Consider the following 18,788-nt stretch of genomic DNA (forward strand, 5'->3'; position numbering starts at 1 on the left):
ATACCCCTCAGGACCAATCAAGTCTCCTCTTACTCCTCTAAACTCCAGTGGATATAAGTCTCATCTGTCCAACCTTTCCTTATAAGGCAACCCACCCACTCCAGGTAGTGATCTGGTAAACCTTCTCTGAACTGCTTCCAACACAGTTCCATCTTCCCTTAAATAAGGGGACCAATGTGACATGCATTACTCCAACTCTGGTCTCACTGGTTCTCTCACTCTACGCTCATCTCCATACGCCAACTACAAGTGTGAGGAACAAGACATATCGCTTTCACTGACTTTCCCAGCTCTCACAAAAGCATTCAGTGTCATCAGCAGGGCACAACTCGACAGATTTTGAGGATGACTGGCTGTCAAGTGAAGCTCCTCAGTCAGTGTTATTGGACTCAGTCTGTCCCTTTATCCCTTTCTCTTTGTGTCGTGTTCTGTGAGCCCATTAAAACCCTGCTGGGCTGTCAGACTGAAACCACTATTGGTCGGGTTAATGATGGTCATGCTGTCTGTCTGAGCGTCAATCAGCCTAGTTTCTTCCACAACTTCATGGTATATGAAGGCAGCACGGTAGCATTGTGGATAGCACAATTGCTTCACAGCTCCAGGGTCCCGGGTTCGATTCCGGCTTGGGTCACTGTCTGTGCGGAGTCTGCACATCCTCCCCGTGTGTGCGTGGGTTTCCTCCGGGTGCTCCGGTTTCCTCCCACAGTCCAAAGATGTGCAGGTTAGGTGGATTGGCCATGATAAATTGCCCTTAGAGTCCAAAATTGCCCTCAGTGTTGGGTGGGGTTACTGGGTTATGGGGATAGGGTGGTGGTGTTGACCTTGGGTAGGGTGCTCTTTCCAAGAGCCGGTGCAGACTCGATGGGCCGAATGGCCTCCTTCTGCATTGTAAATTCTATGATAATCTATGATATCTCTCGGAGGGTAACGTGCCACGATACAAAAAACAATAACCAACAGCTAGACTGTTCCTCATTCTGTCCATCCTTCAATTGCCTCAGCCTGTGCAGAGAGAGAGAAAGGGGACAGAAAGAGTGAGAGAGACACCGAGAGCGAGAGAGAGAATTGAGAGCAAGAAAGAGACACAGGGAAACAGAGACATAGTTTGAGAATGAGAGAGAGGGAGAAATGGAGACAAAGAGGGGGAAAGATTGTGGACAAAGCAAGACAGCGGAGAGAGAGAGTGAGACAATGAACCAGAGAGAAAAACAGGCACAGCGAGAGAGAACAGGAGAGAACGTAATAGAGATAATCTTGGAGAGAGCGCAAATGGGATTGTTGGGTTTATTGAAAAGAAGAATGTAAAATATAAGCTTCAGTTAATATCATCCTTCGCTCTTGTGTACACAGTGAAATTCTCACTCTAAAATTCATACAAATCTCAGTAACAACACTCAGAAATGGTTTCAATTGACTTTTATTTGCTTAATCTTTCAGATGAGTCCAGCAACATTATTTTACCTAAGAATACCTGCCTCCATTTAAATTAAAACATAGATAATATATTATTATTGAATCTACAATGACCTGAGGTTCAGTCTTTAAATATTGAAGATTTACAGATTAACCACATTCAGTCTGGACTGCGAGCAGAGACCGACAGACCCCCCACCCCCACATGCCCTGTTGAAGAGATAATCTGACAAAACATTTAAACCCAAACCACAACACCACTTACACCTGTCCCAATCTTTAATGTGCTTCATGTGAAAATAATGTCAGTAATTCTATTCCACTCAATCATAAGAGATAGGAGTAGGAGGCCATTCTGCCCCTTGAGCCTGTTCCTGATGGTCACTAAATTCATGGCTGGTTTGACGGAGCCGTAACTCCATGTATTTATGTGACAAGTGGACGAAGGCACCATTTTAATAATCACCTTAGTGGACCATTGCGAATGAGCCCCAGGTTACCTCCCACTGTGTTAGTGAGTGATGAGTATTGGGGAGTGGAGAGGGGCAGTGGAGGTGATGCTCCTGTCTAGCCTCCTTACTATGTAACTCCTGGTCAACACCGTCAAAGCTCTAGCACCAAGGGGGAGGTAAAATGCAAAAATCACTCAAAGGAAGCTTGACCACAAATTTTTGACTAATTTGGCACTGGCCGGGATCAATTTGTAGCCACCCGGCAGTATCTGAGTGGCCGTATCAAGAATAAGGTCCAGAAATGATGGGGATTCCGTCTCCTTCTGCTGCTTCTTCAGGGAGTCTATCTGTTTCTCCATTTCCCTCGCACGGGTCTGGAATCCTTCGCGTTGCAGCTTCTCCTGTTCCTTGAGTCTTTGTTCCAGGACCTTGTCGTGTTCCTGATGCAATTTGATCCGGTCCTGCTCCAGCTTCTCTCGCAGTTGGGCCATGTTCTCCTCCATCGCCCGCCTCTGGTCCTCTTGCCGCTGCTGGGCAGCTCGTTGCTCCTCTTCCCTCCCTTTCCTCTCTTGCTCTGCCACTTCCGCCTTCTCCCGTTCGGCTGCTCAAAAAGAACAAGAGGAATTACAGCGGATTTAACAGCACGGCAAGAGCCCGTTCAACCCAACTCATCTGCGCTGGAGTTTAAGCTCCGCAGCAGCCTCGTCCTCAGCTCACCAGATTAGCATTGGGGGAAAAGAGGTGGCCAGTGGGAGGGTCGGGGGAGAGAAGTGGCGAGTTGGAGGGTCAGAGGAGGCAGTTGGCGAGGGGGAGGGAAGTCACGAGTGGGAAGGTCGAGGGAGGGAGACCTTGAGTGGCTGGGCTGAGGGACGTAGGTAGGTGAGTGGGAGCATCAGGGAGGTCGGTGACGCGATTGGGAGGGAAGTGGCAAGTGGGAGGGTCAAAGAAGCGAGGTGGCGAATGGGAGGGTCGAGGAAGCGAGGTGACCAGTGGGAGGGTCGAGGGAGGGACGTGGCGGGTGGGAGCGGCAAGGAAGGAAAGTGGTGAGTGGGGGGTCAAGTGAGGGAGGTGTTGAGTAGGAGGGTCGATGGAGAGAGCTGGCAAGTTGAGGATTAAGGGAGGGACGTGAAGATTTGGAGGGTCGGATGGTGGTGGTGGTGAGTGGGAGGGTCAATGGAGGGAGGTGGTTAGTGACAGAGCAGAGATGAGTGACAAGCAGGAAGTGAGTAGAAGGTGCAATTAGTAATAGTAGTAAAGCAAATGAGGATCGTCGGGCGAGTTAGTTCAAGGCAACTGATAGGTTTTCCATGTAGAAATTGCAGGAATATAACCCAAAATAGTTCAAAGATATGCTGGTTAGGTAGATTGGCTATTCTAAATTGCCCCTTAGGGTGGGTTTGCAGGAATAAGGTGGGGAATGGGCCTTGGTATGAAGTTTTTTTTGAAGGGTCGGTGCAGACTCGATGGGCTGCATGGCCTCCTTCTGCACTATAGAGATTCTATGATTCTGTGATAATAACATATAGTTCAGTCCTGCAGAAGAGAGGACCATGTTGCACTCATTCTGAACAAACACAAGAATGCCAAATATCAAACTACCACAACAATTTATATTACAGCAGGGAAGAATGCTGCTTGATTGGCAGTTTGAATCCGAGTGGCCAAGGCATTGCCATGGAGAGAGCAGTAGGGAACTTATGGCTGCCCAAGCTCCTGGGTAATTCAAAAAGAGGTGCAGACTGAAAAATATTCCTTTTGTTTGTGGAGAATGGATCCCTGCAATACCTACACTAACCGTCAATGTAAGATAAGCAGTCAAACCTGTAATGTGGCTCATTTATACATGCTCGAAGCGACACACATTCATAAAGAGGGACCCTGGGACCCATTCTCTACAAACAAAAGGAATATGTTCAAGTATTGTACCTTTTTGTGAATTACCTCAGAGCTTGGGGAGCCTATAGTCCCCTGATGCCTTCTCCATAGTAACGTCTTAACAAACAATTTCAGCCAATGAAAGTGCTGGTTGGCTGTCATTTTACTTGCATTTTGAAGGACCGTACCTGCAAGCTCCTTCTCCCTGGCCGACATGCTCTCATCAAAAATTCGAATGTGTTCCGAGAATTGCTGCTTATATTCCAGAAAGTCTTGAAGAATTTTCTCAGCCTGTGGAGGAAATGAATTCATTCATTTTGAGAGACGATCCTTATCCTTCAATCTGAAAAGGTGAAGCAATGAAAATCAGGGATACTGAAGAGGCCAGAATTTGTGAAGCACAACAATCTCGGATAGTTCTAGGGCAGGGGGAGGTTACAGTGATAGAAAGGCTTGTAGGGGTTGGAGCAGATTACAGAGATTAGGAGGGTAGTAGGGGCTTGAGAGGATACAGGGGTAGGGAAGGTTGCTGGCGTTTGAGAAGGTTACAGAGATAGGGAGGGTTAATAGGCGCTAGAGGAGATTACAGAGATGGTAAGGATTATAGGGGCTGCAGGAGGTTACAGACTTTGGGTTGGTTGTAAGGGCTGGATGAGGCTACAGAGATAGGGAGGATTGTAGGGGCTGGAGATGGTTGGAGAGATAGAGATGGTTAAGACCCGTGGACTAGATGAGGTCCTCTAGTATACTGCAATTGATTCTGGGCTGTGACTCAAATCAGTCAGCAATATTCCTGGCATTCCAAACCATACCTGGACTCCCTTCCCTGGTTCGGCTCGGTATCCCTCAACGAGCTCATCCATATCCTTTACATACACCGCATAGCCTCCCGGCTTTGCATAAGATCCATTCTTCTCCTTTTCTTTCATTGCAGCTCCCAGATCCATCATGATGGCAGTCGAGATGTCCAAAGATTTCTTCATGTTCTCCTCACACATGTCAGCGTAAATTTTAGCCACTGAATTCTGTGAGAAACAAGGACACAAAGTGCTTAACACAGGTCACAGCATTATTTAATGAAGAAATAAGTCAATAGAGTTAAGATTTAGATAGCCCAGGAATGATGGAACAGCCAAGAAGGGTTGCATGGCCTCCTCCTGTTCCTATCTTCCTATGTTTCACCTGTTCAGCAGTCGCAAAGATTAAACAGATAAAACATTCCCAGTTGGTGAATCTTTGCCTCCGGTCAGTTATAACAAGAAAGTACTAGAATGAGAAGAAATTCTTCAGTCGTAGGTTCCACAGCACCACATAGTGGCCAGGGTCTGTCATTACATCATGACAGTTGACATAGCAAGTCTGACTGGACAATGTTGACATAGGAATTTACAACAGAAAATGTTGGCTCAAAGGCCTCACCGAAAATTACAACAGAGGTAAGGCTTGTGGAGAAAGAAAGTTTTCCAATTACTCGATATATTTGACCAAAAACTATCAACTAATTTTTCTAATTCATCACCACATTTTTGGAAGGATTGAATGGCCATGAAGGTGGTAAGGATGCTTCCCGTTTATTCCCTTATTTCTCCTCTCTTTTATTTCTGTCGTTACATTTTTGATCCACAGGTGATTGATGGAAATATCACATGAAGGCAAGAAGCCTGTACCTTTAATTCAAGCAGGAAGAATCCGGAAGACTGTGCTGGTTTAAACAGAAGTTGCAGACTGATCAGCATCCGTGACAGAGAGGTTGGTTGGGACTCAGTTTGATTGATAGGCTGGTACCCAATGAACTGGCCCACGAGGCTATGCTCTGCCCGGTAACAGGTGGTGATTGGATCCTATTCCACTGGAATGTTTTTCGGAGTCCCGAAATTCCAGTTTAGTTTTAGTTTTGATTCTGGCAGCACGGTGAAGGGTTCCGGCTAACTCTCTTCACAGAAAGTGTTGTGTTGGGCGCTCTGGATCCGTGGAACACAGACAGGCCACCAACACTTAAAATAGTACAACACTATTTTATTAAGTTAGAAACTGTTGAACATACTTTCACTGTGGGTTAACATGATGCTAGATTAAACTAAAGACCTATGCCTGTCCTAACCAGTCTATGCACTCAGCACATGGTGAAGATCTGTGCTGTAAGCTGTAAGCTCTGTCCTTCTGAGAAGCTGCATCCCGAATGAGCGGGAACTCTGATGCCCTCTGTCTATATAGTGAGTGTGCTCTAACTGGTGATTGGCTGCCATGTTGTGCGTGTTGATTGGTCTTGCTGTGTGTCCATCAGTGTGTGTGTTTGCACCATGATATACTGGTGTATATTATGACATCCCCCCTTTTATAAAGAAATGTAAGTGTGTGGCAATAAATAATGTGTGGTGAGAATGTTCCTAACTACGTGTGGGGTGGGAAGACATATTTACAGGACTACGTACATGAGAACTAAGCTATTTACATGGGAATGTGCCTGGTGCAGAGAAGCAGTATGCAACAAGAGTAACGAGATCAACACTAGAAACAAACCAGGGAAACGATCAAACAAAGCAATGAAACAATTCAGAGAGTCCATAAATTTGAAAAGTTCATAAATTTAGTCTCTGAGGTGGGCGACGAATTCTGGTTGACCGCCTCAAGGGTGGGTCGAGAGCTGCCGGTTCAGGAGTGGGCTGGACTGCATCAAAGTCAGGGGAGGCAGAGTGACAGGGAGCTCTGCATAGTCCGTGGCAGGGTCAGCAGGAGGGCGAGGCGACACTGGAGGATCACGTGGCGAGCATTGAACCAGACGAAGGGCGCGTCGATTGCGGCGCAGAATAGAGCCATCCGGTAGACGAACCAGGAACCAGCAGGGGGCCACCTGCTGAAGGACAACAGCGGTTGCAGACCAGCCACCATCCGGAAGATGGACGCGGACATTGTCATCTGGAGCCAGAGCAGGGAGATCAGCTGCACAGGAGTCATGAGCCGCCTGGTGCTGTGCACGAAACAGCTGCATCCGGCGAAGGACCGGAACGTGGTCGAGGTCTGGGACATGGATGGACGGCACCGTCGTCCTCAGGGTGCGACCCATGAGCAACTGGGCTGGCGACAGGCCAGTGGACAGTGGGGCGGAGCGATAGGCCAGCAAGGCAAGGTAGAAATCAGACTCAGCATCTGCAGTCTTGCATAGGAGCCGTTTGACGATATGTACTCCCTTCTCCGCTTTGCCGTTGGATTGGGGTACAGGGAACTGGACGTCACATGGGCAAAATTGTACCGCCTGGCAAAGTTAGACCCTTCTTGGCTGGCAAAGCAGGGGCCATTGTCCGACATAACCGTGCGAGGGATGCCGTGTCGAGCAAAGGTTTCTTTACCTGCACGAATGACTGCAGACGAGGTGATGTCGTGCAACCGTATCACCTCCGGGTAATTGGAAAAGTAGTCCACGATCAGGACATTAGTCTCTACCCTGCGCGTGGAACAGGTCAATGCCCACCTTGGTCCATGGTGACATGACCAAATCATGGGGCTGCAGGGTCTCACGTGGTTGGGCCGGCTGGAAGCGCTGACAAGTGGGGCAGTTGAGCACTATGTTGGCTATGTCCTCATTAATGCCGGGCCAGTGCACTGCCTCTCGGGCCCGTCGGCAGCACTTTTCCACGTCAAGGTGGCCCTCGTGAAGTTGTTCCAGGACAAGCTGGCGCATGCTATGCGGGATGACAATGCGGTCCAGTTTTAAAAGAACCCCGTCTACTACCGCCAGACCATCTCTGACATTATAGAATTGAGGGCATTGGCCCTTGAGCCACCCGTCCGTTAGGTGGCGCATGACACGCTGTAGCAAAGGATCAGCCACCGTCTCGCGGCGAATTTGGATGAGACGTTCATCCGAGGCAGGTAGATTGGAGGCCGCGAATGCCACATGGGCGTCAACCTGGCAGACAAATCCCGCTGGGTCACATGGAGTGTTGACTGCCCTGGAGAGAGCGTCAGCAATGATGAGGTCTTTGCCTGGGGTGTATACCAGCTGGAAGTCATATCGCCGGAGCTTGAGAAGAATACGCTGGGGGCAAGGTGTCATGTCGTTCAAGTCTTTCTGTATTATATTGACCAGCGGGCGATGGTCGGTCTTGACGGTGAATTGAGAAAGTCAGTAGACATAATCGTGAAACTTAACCACACCGGTCAGAAGGCCCAGGCACTCCTTTTCTATCTGCGCGTAGCGCTGCTCCGTGGGGGTCATCGCACGTGACGCATATGCAACGGGGGCCCATGATGAGGCCTCATCACGTTGAAGGAGCACTGTCCCAATGCCGGATTGACTGGCATCGGTCAAAATTTTGGTCTCCTTTGCTGGATCAAAGAAAGCTAAGACCGGGGCCGTGGTCAGTTTTGTCTTGAGTTCTCTCCATTCGCGCTCGTGGGCAGAGAGCCATTGGAAGTCTGTCGTCTTCCTAACCAGGTTCCTGAGAGCCGTGGTATGAGAGGCGAGGTTAGGGATGAATTTCCTTTAAAAATTGACCATGCCCAGAAATCGGAGGACCGCCTTCTTGGCCTCTGGTGTTTTAATAGCTGTGATAGCAGCTACCTTGTCCGCATCCGGCTGCGCACCCAACTGGGAGATGTGGTCCCCGAGGAACTTGCGTTCCGTCTGACCAAAAGAGCATTTGGCCCTGTTGAGGCGGAGGCCATGCTCATGGATACGTCTGAATACGCGCTGGAGGTGACTAACATGCTCCTGCGGGGTGGTGGACCAAATGATTATGTCATCGATATAGACGCGAACACCTTCAATACCTTCCATCATTTGTTCCATAATCCTATGGAACACTTCTGATGCAGAGATGATCCGAAACGGCATCCTGTTGTCACAATATCTGCCAAAGGGGGTGTTAAATGTGCAGAGTTTCCTGCTGGATTTATCGAGCTGGATTTGCCAGAATCCTTTTGAGGCGTCAAGTTTGGTAAAGAGCTTGGCGCGAGCCATCTCACATGTGAGCTCTTCGCGTTTGGGAATTGGATAATGCTCCCTCATGATATTGCGATTTAGATCCTTGGGATCAATGCAAATTCTCAATTCGCCGGAAGGCTTTTTTACACATACCATGGAACTGACCCAGTCGGTCGGTTCCGTGAATTTGGAAATCACTGCTTGGTCCTGGAGGTCCTGCAGCTGCTGCTTGAGGTGGTCCTTAAGTGGTGCTGGGACCCTGCGAGGTGCGTGCACCACAGGCGTGGCATTCAGTTTTAATAAAATCTTGTAGATGTACGGGAGCATGCTCATGCCCTCAAACACGTCGTGGTACTGGTTGATAATGGCGTTGAGCTACGCCCTGAAGTCGGTGTCCTGAAAGGCAGACGCGCCAGCAGGAGAGAGAGCGTGAACTCTCTGAACTAGGTTCAAGAGCTTGCATGTCTGCGTGCCAAGCAGGGAGGCTTTCGAGGAGCCCACGATTCAAAGGGAAGGATGGCTTTGCGTGACCTGTGCGTCACTTCAAGTTGGCATGAGCCGCGGGCAGCAATGGCATTGCCATTATAATCTAATAGCTGGCAGGCTGATGGCAGGATGGCTGATTTGACACAAAGGCTTTGGAGGTCAATGAGATTGGCGGAGGCACCAGTGTCCAGGCGGAATCATATTTGGGACCGGTTGACCGTAAGGGTGGCACACCACTCATCGTCTGGATCGATTCTGTATACCGATAGAGGCTGGATTCTTTGCTTCGGGGACACCCTGTTTTTTGTAACGATACCGACTCGAAAAGGCGCCTTTGGGTCCTCGGTGTCAATATCGGGTAGCAGGTCCGCCTCGGACTCGGTGACCATGGATTGAATGTTCCGGACATTCCTGCGAGGCTGGCTGGAGCGACAAGAGTTGGCAGCTGAGCTGATCTGCATAAAGCAGCATAGTGGCCAAGTTTGCCACATCTCAGGCATCGTCAGGATTTGGCAGGGCATTGCCGCTTTAAGTGGGCGGAGCCACAGTTGCCGCACGTTGTAGCATCAGTACGTTCGCTGCACCACCGCGCATGCGCGTTGCGGTCGTACGTGGTGCGTACCTGCGCAGTTCGTTCGTTGACAAAACCGTCCCCTCGTTCGGTACGCACAAGCGCCGGACTCCGCAGAAAGCGCAAAATGGCCGCCCTCATCCAGGCCGAGGCCCTGGAGTTGCTCGATCGCTTGGACCCATTCTGCCTCGTGGGGACCTTTCCGCGCCATTTCAGCCGCTTGGATGTGGGAATACCGACTCATGGCGTGTTCGTGTATCATGCAGGTCTCGATGGCAATCGCTAGGGTGAGCTGCTTTACTTTGAGGAGCTGCTGGCGTAGGGGGTCCGACTGAACACCGAAAACGATCTGGTCGCGTATCATGGAGTCGGACGTGGGCCTGTAATTACAGGACTGCGCAAGGATGCGGAGGTGGGTGAGAAAGGACTGGAAAGGTTCATCCTTACCCTGCAAACGCTGTTGGAATACATAGCGCTCAAAACTTTCATTCACCTCGATGTTGCAGTGACTGTCAAACTTGAGGAGGATCGTCTTGAATTTTGATTTATCTTCACCATCAGCAAAGGTGAGAGAATTGAAAATGTGGATGGCATGTTCCCCGGCCGTGGATAGGAAGAGAGCGATCTTCCTGGTGTCTGAGGCAGCTTCCCGGTCTGTGGCTTCAAGGTAGAGATAGAAGTGTTGTTTGAATGTCTTCCATTTGGCCCCTAGGTTACCGGTGATGCGGAGCGGCGGAGGCGGGCGGACGCTGTCCATTTTGCAGGATGGCTGTATGCTGGTGGAAAGCAGATCACTTGCAGGTAGGTCTAAGAAGTTCTAACATCGTTCAACTACTGGTACCATGTTGTGTTGGGTGCTCTGGATCCGTGGAACACATAAGGGCCACCAACACTTAAAATAGTACAACATAATTTTATTAAGATAGAAACTGTTGAACATACTTTCACTGTGGGTTAACACGGTATTAGATTAAACTAAAGACCTATGCCTGTCCTAACCAGTCTATGCACTCAGCACATGGTGAAGATCTGTGCTGTAAGCTGTAAGCTCTGTCCTTCTGAGAAGCTGCATCCCGAATGAGGAGGAACTCTGATGCCCTCTGTCTATATAGTGAGTGTGCTCTAACTGGTGATTGGCTGCGGTGTTGTGTGTGTTGATTGGTCTTGCTGTGTGTCCATCAGTGTGTGTGTCTGCACCATGATATACTGGTGTATATTATGACAGAAAGATCCTGCTAATTCCCTCCAGAAATATTCACATGACTCTCTCCAGAAAGATGCAGCTGTCTGTCTCCAGAAGGCCACAGTGAGGGCTGACTCTCTCACTCTCTCTCTCCAGAAAGCCTGCTTGGTTCTGTTTTCCTGGAGCTACAGAGGCCTGAAGCCAAACCATGAACTGAAAGCACGGTTTGATGAGAAACAAGGTGCCTCGACAGGAAAAGCTGTGAGAAATGCATTTTAAACTACAGAGTACCTGAATGAATGAATCTACAAACAAGGTAATTACAGGCTGTAAACCAAAGACATTAATCTGCAAGCTTGCTGTGAAGGAAAGTGTGCTGAAACCATCATCTGGAACAAAGATTCTTTCTTCCATCCACTTATGATTTTTACCCCTTTCCACCCCTCTGTGTTTATCTGTATTGTGTGTCTAAGTGTAGAGGGTGGAGCAAGTTAAAATGGGTATTAGGTATTAGCTCGTCATTAACGTTGCATTTACTGCATATTTCATGATAATTCTTGTTATAAATAAACAGTAGAATCATAGAATCCCTACAGTTCAGAAGATCCAGCTCATCGAATCTGCACCAACCCTTCAAATGAGCACTCTACCCATGTCTACTCCCCCATCTACCCCGCCCTATCCCTGTAACCCCATAACCTAACCTGCACATCCCTGGACACTAAGGGTTAATTTAGCATGGCCAATTCACCTAACCCACACATCTTTGGACTGTGCGAAGAAACCGGAGAACCCGGAAGAAACCTACGCAGGCACAGGGGGAATGTACAAACTCCACACGGACAGTAACCCAAGGCAGGAATTGAACCTGGGTCCCTGCTGCTGAGAGGCAGCAATGCTTACCACTGTGCCACCATGTTTACATTTACAAACCTGATGACTGTGATTACTGGGCAGCCAAGGGTCAAAGGTTTGGGGTATTGTTATAAGAATTATTCGTTAATTCATTTGTGTTGTGACTCCAGCGCCCGTGGGGCTGGAATTGACCGCGCACTAGCCCAGGGGGTCATAACAAGGTATTCACAGCAAAGTTATTGGAATGCTTCCAGGCTTGAAGCAGTACAGTTATGTAGAGAGCTGGAGCTTCCAAGAATGTTCTTCTTAGAGAAGAGAAGGTTAAAGAGAGATTTTGCTGATGGAGCAGATTTAGGACTGAGTTGAGGAGGAATCTATGAAATATCCTGCCCAGTGAAGCAGTTGAGGCTACCTCGTTGAAGTTTAATGTGGATTTTTGATCAGAAAAGGAATCAAAGGTTACGGAGAGCGGGCGGGTAAGTGGAGCTGAGTCCACAATAAGATCAGCCATGATTTTATTGAATGGTGGAGCAGGCTCGAGGGGCCAGGTGGCCTACTCCTGCTCCTAGTTCTTATGATCTTGTGTGTTCAAAATCATGAAGGGCTTTTTCTAAGTAAATAAAGAGAAACTGTTTCCATTGGCAGAACAGCTGATGAGGAGACAGCGAAACGTGGTGGTCTACAACCCACTGCCTGATAGAAGCTTCAACACAGGCCAGCAAAAAGAAGTTGGATAAAACTTGGAGGGAAAAAAATTAGCAGGACAATGGGGAAAAAAGTCGGGGGAGCAAGACTCATTGGATATATATTTCAAAGAGACAGTAAAGGCACAATGGGACAAATGGCCTCCGCCAGTGCTGTATGTTCTACGAGAGATATCAAGATAAGCAATGCTGGCGCCTGCAACACCGATACCGCTGAACTCACCATAAATTCCAGCTGATATCTCAGCCCTTCATCCTTGAAGCATTGTTTCATGAAGAGCTGAAGGGCCTGGGATTGACACTGATTGTGGATCGCCGATAGTTCCTCCACAGTTTCTGTCGGGAGAAAGACCTGTTCCTCCATCCACTCTGAGTAGGCCTTGGATGCCATGGTGACCGCAGCCGTGTTCTCAATCTCCGACAACGTGTGGACTGTGCTCTCGAGGCAGGGGATCTTCCCGCTGCGGATAGAGTCCACATAGGTGAGGGCCAGGCTGCCCAGCACTGAGGGAGAGAGGCACATGGTCAGCTCAGCATTGACGTTAAAAATACACATGGAGACTCCGCTGGGAGCACACTGCCGGACGTTCCATTTCAACAATGAGAACCGGCAATTGGAGATCGGACCGTCCAGGAAACTTCCGGAGCTCCGAGTGTCAGTGGGAATATGTCAGACTCCTAAAGTGTGTCTCCCCCGAACCCTCGGTGACCCTCTCAGCATTCAGCTGGCACGCTGCTTGAAGGACACCCTTATGATGGGACAGGTCCTCCTTCATTCCCTCCACCAGTATTGCCAGATTCAATTTGTGCAGCTGGGCCCAGCTCTGTGCCACATGTATCCCAAGATAATGAAAGTTTACCCCTGCCAATCAAAATGGCAACCTCGCTAACCCCCCCCCCCCCCCCCGTTCCTGGGCGTTGATCAGGAATACCTCACTTTTCCCCATATTGAGCTTCTACCCTGAAAAATGACTGAACTTCCCCAAGGTCCCCATAATCCTGTCAAAACTTTCAACTGGGTTCACAATATAACAAGAGGTCATCAATGTGTAAAGAGACTCGGTGCTCCAGCAACCACGACCCCCACCCACCCCCCACCCCACCTAAGCCCCGCCACCCCCTCAAAGCCCTAAGTGCCATTGCCAAAAGTTCAATCGCTGGGGCAAAGGGGAGAGTGGGCACCCCTGCCTCGTCCACCGGTGCAACCCAAAATACCCCCAAAACACTTCCTTAGAGGCCCTATACAAGAATCTCACCCAGTCGTGTATGGTCACTCCACACGGTTAACCGCCTCCTTCGCGTCCATAGACGCAACCACCTCCATCTCCTGGCCCGTCAAGGGCATCATTATCACACTGTCCGCCCCTTCACAAACCCCGCCTGCTCCTTCTCCATCACCCCGGCAGACTATTCTTTATCCACACCGCCAGCACCTTCGGCAATAGATTTGCATCCACGTTTAACAACAATATTGGGCGGTACGACCCACATTGCTCCAGGTCTTTGTCTTTCTTTAAAATGAGCGAGATAAATGCCTGACACAGCATTGGGGGGGGGGGGGGGGGCTCAGCCACATCCATCCTCGGCAACTCCAGCCCACCCAGGAGCCGCCTCACGCCCTCATCCCCCGCCAGGGGCTCTGAGTTGTACAATTTCCTATAAAATGCCTCAAACACCCCATTTACCTCCCCAGGCTCTGTTACCAGCCTGCACCACCTCCCCCTTCCCCTCATCTGTCCAATCCCCGCCGCCACCCCTACCGCCTCAACTCATGCATAAGCATCCTACTCACCTTTTCCCTATACTCGTACACTGCCTCTCCGGCCCTGTGCAGCTGTCCCATCGCCTTCCCCGTCGACATTAGCCCAAACTCCAGAGCTTCTGCCTCTCCTTCAGCAGTGCTTCCTCAGGCACCGGAATATCTCCAGTGCACCGCCAAAAGGCCTCCACTAGTCTCAGCCTTTCAGCCTGCTCTGCCCTCACTTTATGCACCTTAATAGAAATAAACTCCTCTCTAGCCACTTCCTTCAGTGTCTCCCACAACGTGGGAGATCTGCCTGGTCCAGATAGCCACCCCTATCTTCTCACACGATGTGGAGATGCTGGCGTTGGACTGGGGTGAGCACAGTAAGAAGTCTTACAACACCAGGTTAAAGTCCAACAGGTTTGTTTCGAATCACTAGCTTTCGGAGCGCTGCTCCTTCCTCAGGTGAATGAAGAGGTCTGTTCCAGAAACACATGTACAGACAAAGTCAAAGATGCAAGGCAATGCTTGGAATGCGAGCAGTTGCAGGTGATTAAATCTTTCCAGATCCAGAGATGGGGTGACCCCAGGTTAAAGAGGTGTGAATTGTATCAAGCCAGGACAGTTGGTAGGATTTCGCAGGCCAGATGGGGGGGATGAATGTAATGTGACATGAATCCCAGGTCCCGGTTGAGGCCGCACTCATGTGTGCGGAACTTGGCTATAAGTTTCTGCTCGGCGATTCTGCGTTGTCGCGTGTCCTGAAGGCCGCCTTGGAGAACGCTTACCCGGAGATCAGAGGCTGAATGCCCTTGACTGCTGAAGTGTTCCCCGACTGGAAGGGAACATTCCTGCCTAGCGATTGAGGATCCAGCACCAAATTAAAATCCCTTCCAACAGCCGCCCCCCCACCATGATCAGCCAAGCGTGTGCAGACCCAGGATCTTTGCCAGGACCCGCCTCAAACTCCACAGTGAACTCCACATCATTCCAATTTGGGGCATAAATGTTCACCAGCACCATGGGTTCCAATCTCTCGGTCACCAGGGTCCGCAACTATGCTCCCCACTGCAAAGGGCACCCTCTTATTAACCAGCACTGCTGGTTTCCATATCCAGCCCCGAATGAAATACCTGTCCCACCCAAGCCTTCCTCAGCCTCGTCTGATCCACCACCTTCAAATTAATCTCTTGCAACAACGCAAACGCTCGCCTTCAAACTCCTCAACTGCATAAATATGCGCGACCTCTTAACAAGGCCATTTAATCCCCAATAATTCCATTTAATCGGCCAGGTCGGGGGGTGTCCCTGCCCCCTGCTGCTTCCGGTCAGCCATATCCCCGCTTTAATCATGGTCTCCCCAAGATATCTGATGCAGTCACCCCTTAAACAACTGCACCACACCAACTCCACCCACGTCAGCAAACCATCCCTCCCCCTCCCCCCACATCCACCACACCTGCCATCCCTAACAGAGAAAAAGAGAAAGAAACCAGCCCCCAACACCTCGCTTCACAAAAGATACATCCCCCACCCACTCCTATTAACTAGCCAATCTGCTAGCATGGTTGCCCCCACTCAAGTCAACTGCCTTCCCCCAAACCCCCAATCCCTTGCATCCACTCCTCCACCTTCCCACTGATACCCACAACCCCAATAGCCCACATGATACAACATTCAACCCAGGCTCAAAACACCAACACTCCCCCCCCCCCCCCAATGGTATCTCCCTAGTCCAAAGTTCTTACAAGTCCGCAAGGTGAGGATTGAACAGGCAGAGAGGGCATGGGTGACCACCAGGAAGAGTAGAGGTAGGCAGGTGGTGCAGGAGTCCCCTTGGCCATCCCCCTTTTGAATAGATTTACTGTTTTGGATACTGTTGGGGGGGATGACTGCACAGAGGAAAAGTGTGGCAGCCAACTTAATGGCACCATGGGTGGTTCTGCTGCACAAGAGGGGAGGGGGAAGAATGGCAGCACTATAGTGGTCGGGGATTCAATTGTTAGTGGAACAGATAGGCCTTACTGTGGCCATCAAAGTAACTCTAGGATGGTGTGTTGCCTTCCTGGTGCCAGGGTCCAGGATGTCACTGAACGGCTGCAGGGCATCCTGAAGGGGGAGGGTGATAAGGCAGAGGTCATGGCACATGTTGGTACCGATGACATAGGTAGAAAGAGGGATGAGCTCTTGCATCAGGAATTCAGGAAGCTGGGCTGTAGACTAAAAAGCAGAACCTCTCGGGTTGTAATCTCTAAATTATTCCCAGTGTCACGCGCTAGTGAGTATAGAAATAAGAGAATAGCACAGATGAATGCGTGGCTTAAGAGTTGGTGCAGAAGAAAGGGTTTTAGATTCCTGGACCATTTGGACCATTTCTGGGAAGGTGGGACCTGTACAAATGGGACAGTCTACATCTGAACCAGAGCGGAACTAACATCCTTGCTGGTGGGTTTGCACGTGCTGTTGGAAGGAGTTTAAACTAATTTGGCAGCGGACGGGGACACAGATTGTTAGCAGAATAGAGACACAGTATAACACAGAAAAGCAATCAGCTTAGAGGGAATAAAGTGGAAATAAGTTTCAGGTGATTAAGACAAGGCTGAATGGCCTCTACTTTAATGCCCAGAGTATTACAGGTAAAACGGATGAGTTAAGGACGAGAGTTGACACATGGAATTATGATACAATAGCCATTACGGAGACGTGGTGGACGGAGGAGCAGGATTGGCAGCTTAACATCCCGGGATACAGAATCTTCAGGAGGGACAGGGGAGGGGACAAAAGAGGGGGAGGCATTGCACAATTAGTTAAGGAGTCAATTACTGCAGTAAGGGAAGATGATATCTTGGGAGTGGCGTTAAATGAAATAAAAAAGGTGCAGCCACATTGCTAGGTGTTTATTATAGACCCCCAGATAGTGGGCTATTGAGAAGTAAATATGAGCACAATTTGCAGAAGTGTGTAAAAATAATAATAGGGTAATTATAGTGGGTGATTTCAACTTTCCCAACATTAACTGGGATAGTCATTGTGTTAAGGGCTTAGATGGAGCAGAGTTCGTAAAATGTATACAAAACAACTTTTTCGCTCAATATGTGGAAGGTCCAACAAGGGATGGTGCCGTGCTGGACTTAATTCTGGGGAATGAAGCTGGGCAGGTGGGTGATGAGATGGCGGGGGAGCATTTTAGTGATAGCGAGCACAACATGGTGCAATTTAAGTTTGTTATGGACAAGGAAATAGACAAATTGCAGAAAAAGGTCTTGGATTGGGGGAGAGCAGACGTTAATAAAATAAGGCAGGGTCTGGCCTAGGTAGATTGAAACAAGGTGGGGAGATCTACAGAAGAGCAGTGGGGGTGGGGTGTTCAAAGAGGAAATCGGGAGGGTACAGGTCCAACATGTTCCCTCTAGGGTAATAGGAAGGAGTAACAAGCCCAGAGAACCATGGATGACCAGAGATATTCAGGATACAATGAGAAGGGAATGAGAGGCTTTTAATAAGTACAAAGGGAGCAAATCAACAGAGCCATTAATGGAGTACAGAAAGTGCAGGATGGAACTTAAGAAAGCAATGAGGAGAGCAAAGAGGGGATATGAGAAATCTCTAGCTGGTAAAAGTAGGGAAAATCCCAAGATATTCTCTAAGTATATCAATGGGAAGAGGATAACTCGGGAAAAATAATAATAATAACCCATGAGGGACCAAGGGGAATCTGGGGTGGAGCCAGAGGACATTGGTAGGGTGTTAAATTAATATTTCACATCTGTCTTCACCCAAGAGGATGAGGAGGCAGATATGGAACTCGGGGAGAGAGACTGTCAGGTTATTGAGAAAGTTGTCAGAGGGAGGAACAAGATATTGGAGGCATTGGATTGGATTTGATTTGTTTATTGTCACGTGTACCGAGGTACAGTGAAAAGTATTTTTCTGTGAGCAGCTCAACAGATCATTAAGTACATGAGAAGAAGAGGGAATAAAAGAAAATACATAATAGGGCAACACAAGGTATACAATGTAACTACATAAGCACTGGCATCGGATGAAGCATACAGGGTGTAGTGTTAATGAAGGCAGTCCATAAGAGGGTCATTTAGGAGTCTGGTGACAGTGGAGAAGAAGCTGTTTTTGAATCTGTTCTTGCGTGTTCTCGGACTTCTGTATCTCCTGCCCGATGGAATATAGTGGAGAAATATAGTGGAACATAGTGGAGAAATCTCCAAGTCTGGACAAATTGTGTCCCAGGTTACTGTGGGAGGCGAGGGAGGAGATTGCAGGGGCCCTGATCCAAATTTTTAATTCTTCTCTGGCCATGGGAGAGGTGCCAGAGGACTGGAGAACCTCAAATGTGGAGCCACTATTTAAGAAAGGCTGTAGGGATAAGCCAGGGAACTACCGGTCAGTAAGTCTCACGTCAGTGGTGGGGAAACTAATGGAGGAAATTATGAAGGAGAGAATCTATCTAAATTCTGAAGGAGAGAATCTATGGGCAGCACGGTAGCATAGTGGTTAGCACTATGGCTTCACAGTTCCAGGGTCGCAGGTTCGATTCCCGGCTTGGGTCACTATCTGTGTGGAGTC

At 49.1% G+C, this 18,788-nt stretch overlaps 1 protein-coding gene across 4 annotated transcripts in view; it reads right to left on the bottom strand.

Moving 5' to 3' along the window:
• Window positions 1-1,401: 1,401 nt before the first annotated feature.
• LOC140386594 (guanylate-binding protein 1-like) overlaps window positions 1,402-18,788 on the bottom strand; it is a 164,370-nt gene continuing 146,983 nt past the window's right edge. For all 4 annotated transcript variants that reach the window (XM_072469058.1, XM_072469056.1, XM_072469060.1 and 1 more), the window contains 4 exons: window positions 12,687-12,967; window positions 4,553-4,765; window positions 3,929-4,031; window positions 1,402-2,466 (listed from right to left, as the gene is read on the bottom strand). In XM_072469058.1, coding sequence (XP_072325159.1) covers window positions 2,060-2,466; window positions 3,929-4,031; window positions 4,553-4,765; window positions 12,687-12,967 — 1,004 coding nt within the window. In that variant the 3' untranslated portion in view covers window positions 1,402-2,059. The remainder of the gene's footprint in view (window positions 2,467-3,928; window positions 4,032-4,552; window positions 4,766-12,686; window positions 12,968-18,788) is intronic.

Source organism: Scyliorhinus torazame, chromosome 12, assembly GCF_047496885.1.
Source record: "Scyliorhinus torazame isolate Kashiwa2021f chromosome 12, sScyTor2.1, whole genome shotgun sequence".
Classification (NCBI taxonomy): domain Eukaryota; kingdom Metazoa; phylum Chordata; class Chondrichthyes; order Carcharhiniformes; family Scyliorhinidae; genus Scyliorhinus; species Scyliorhinus torazame.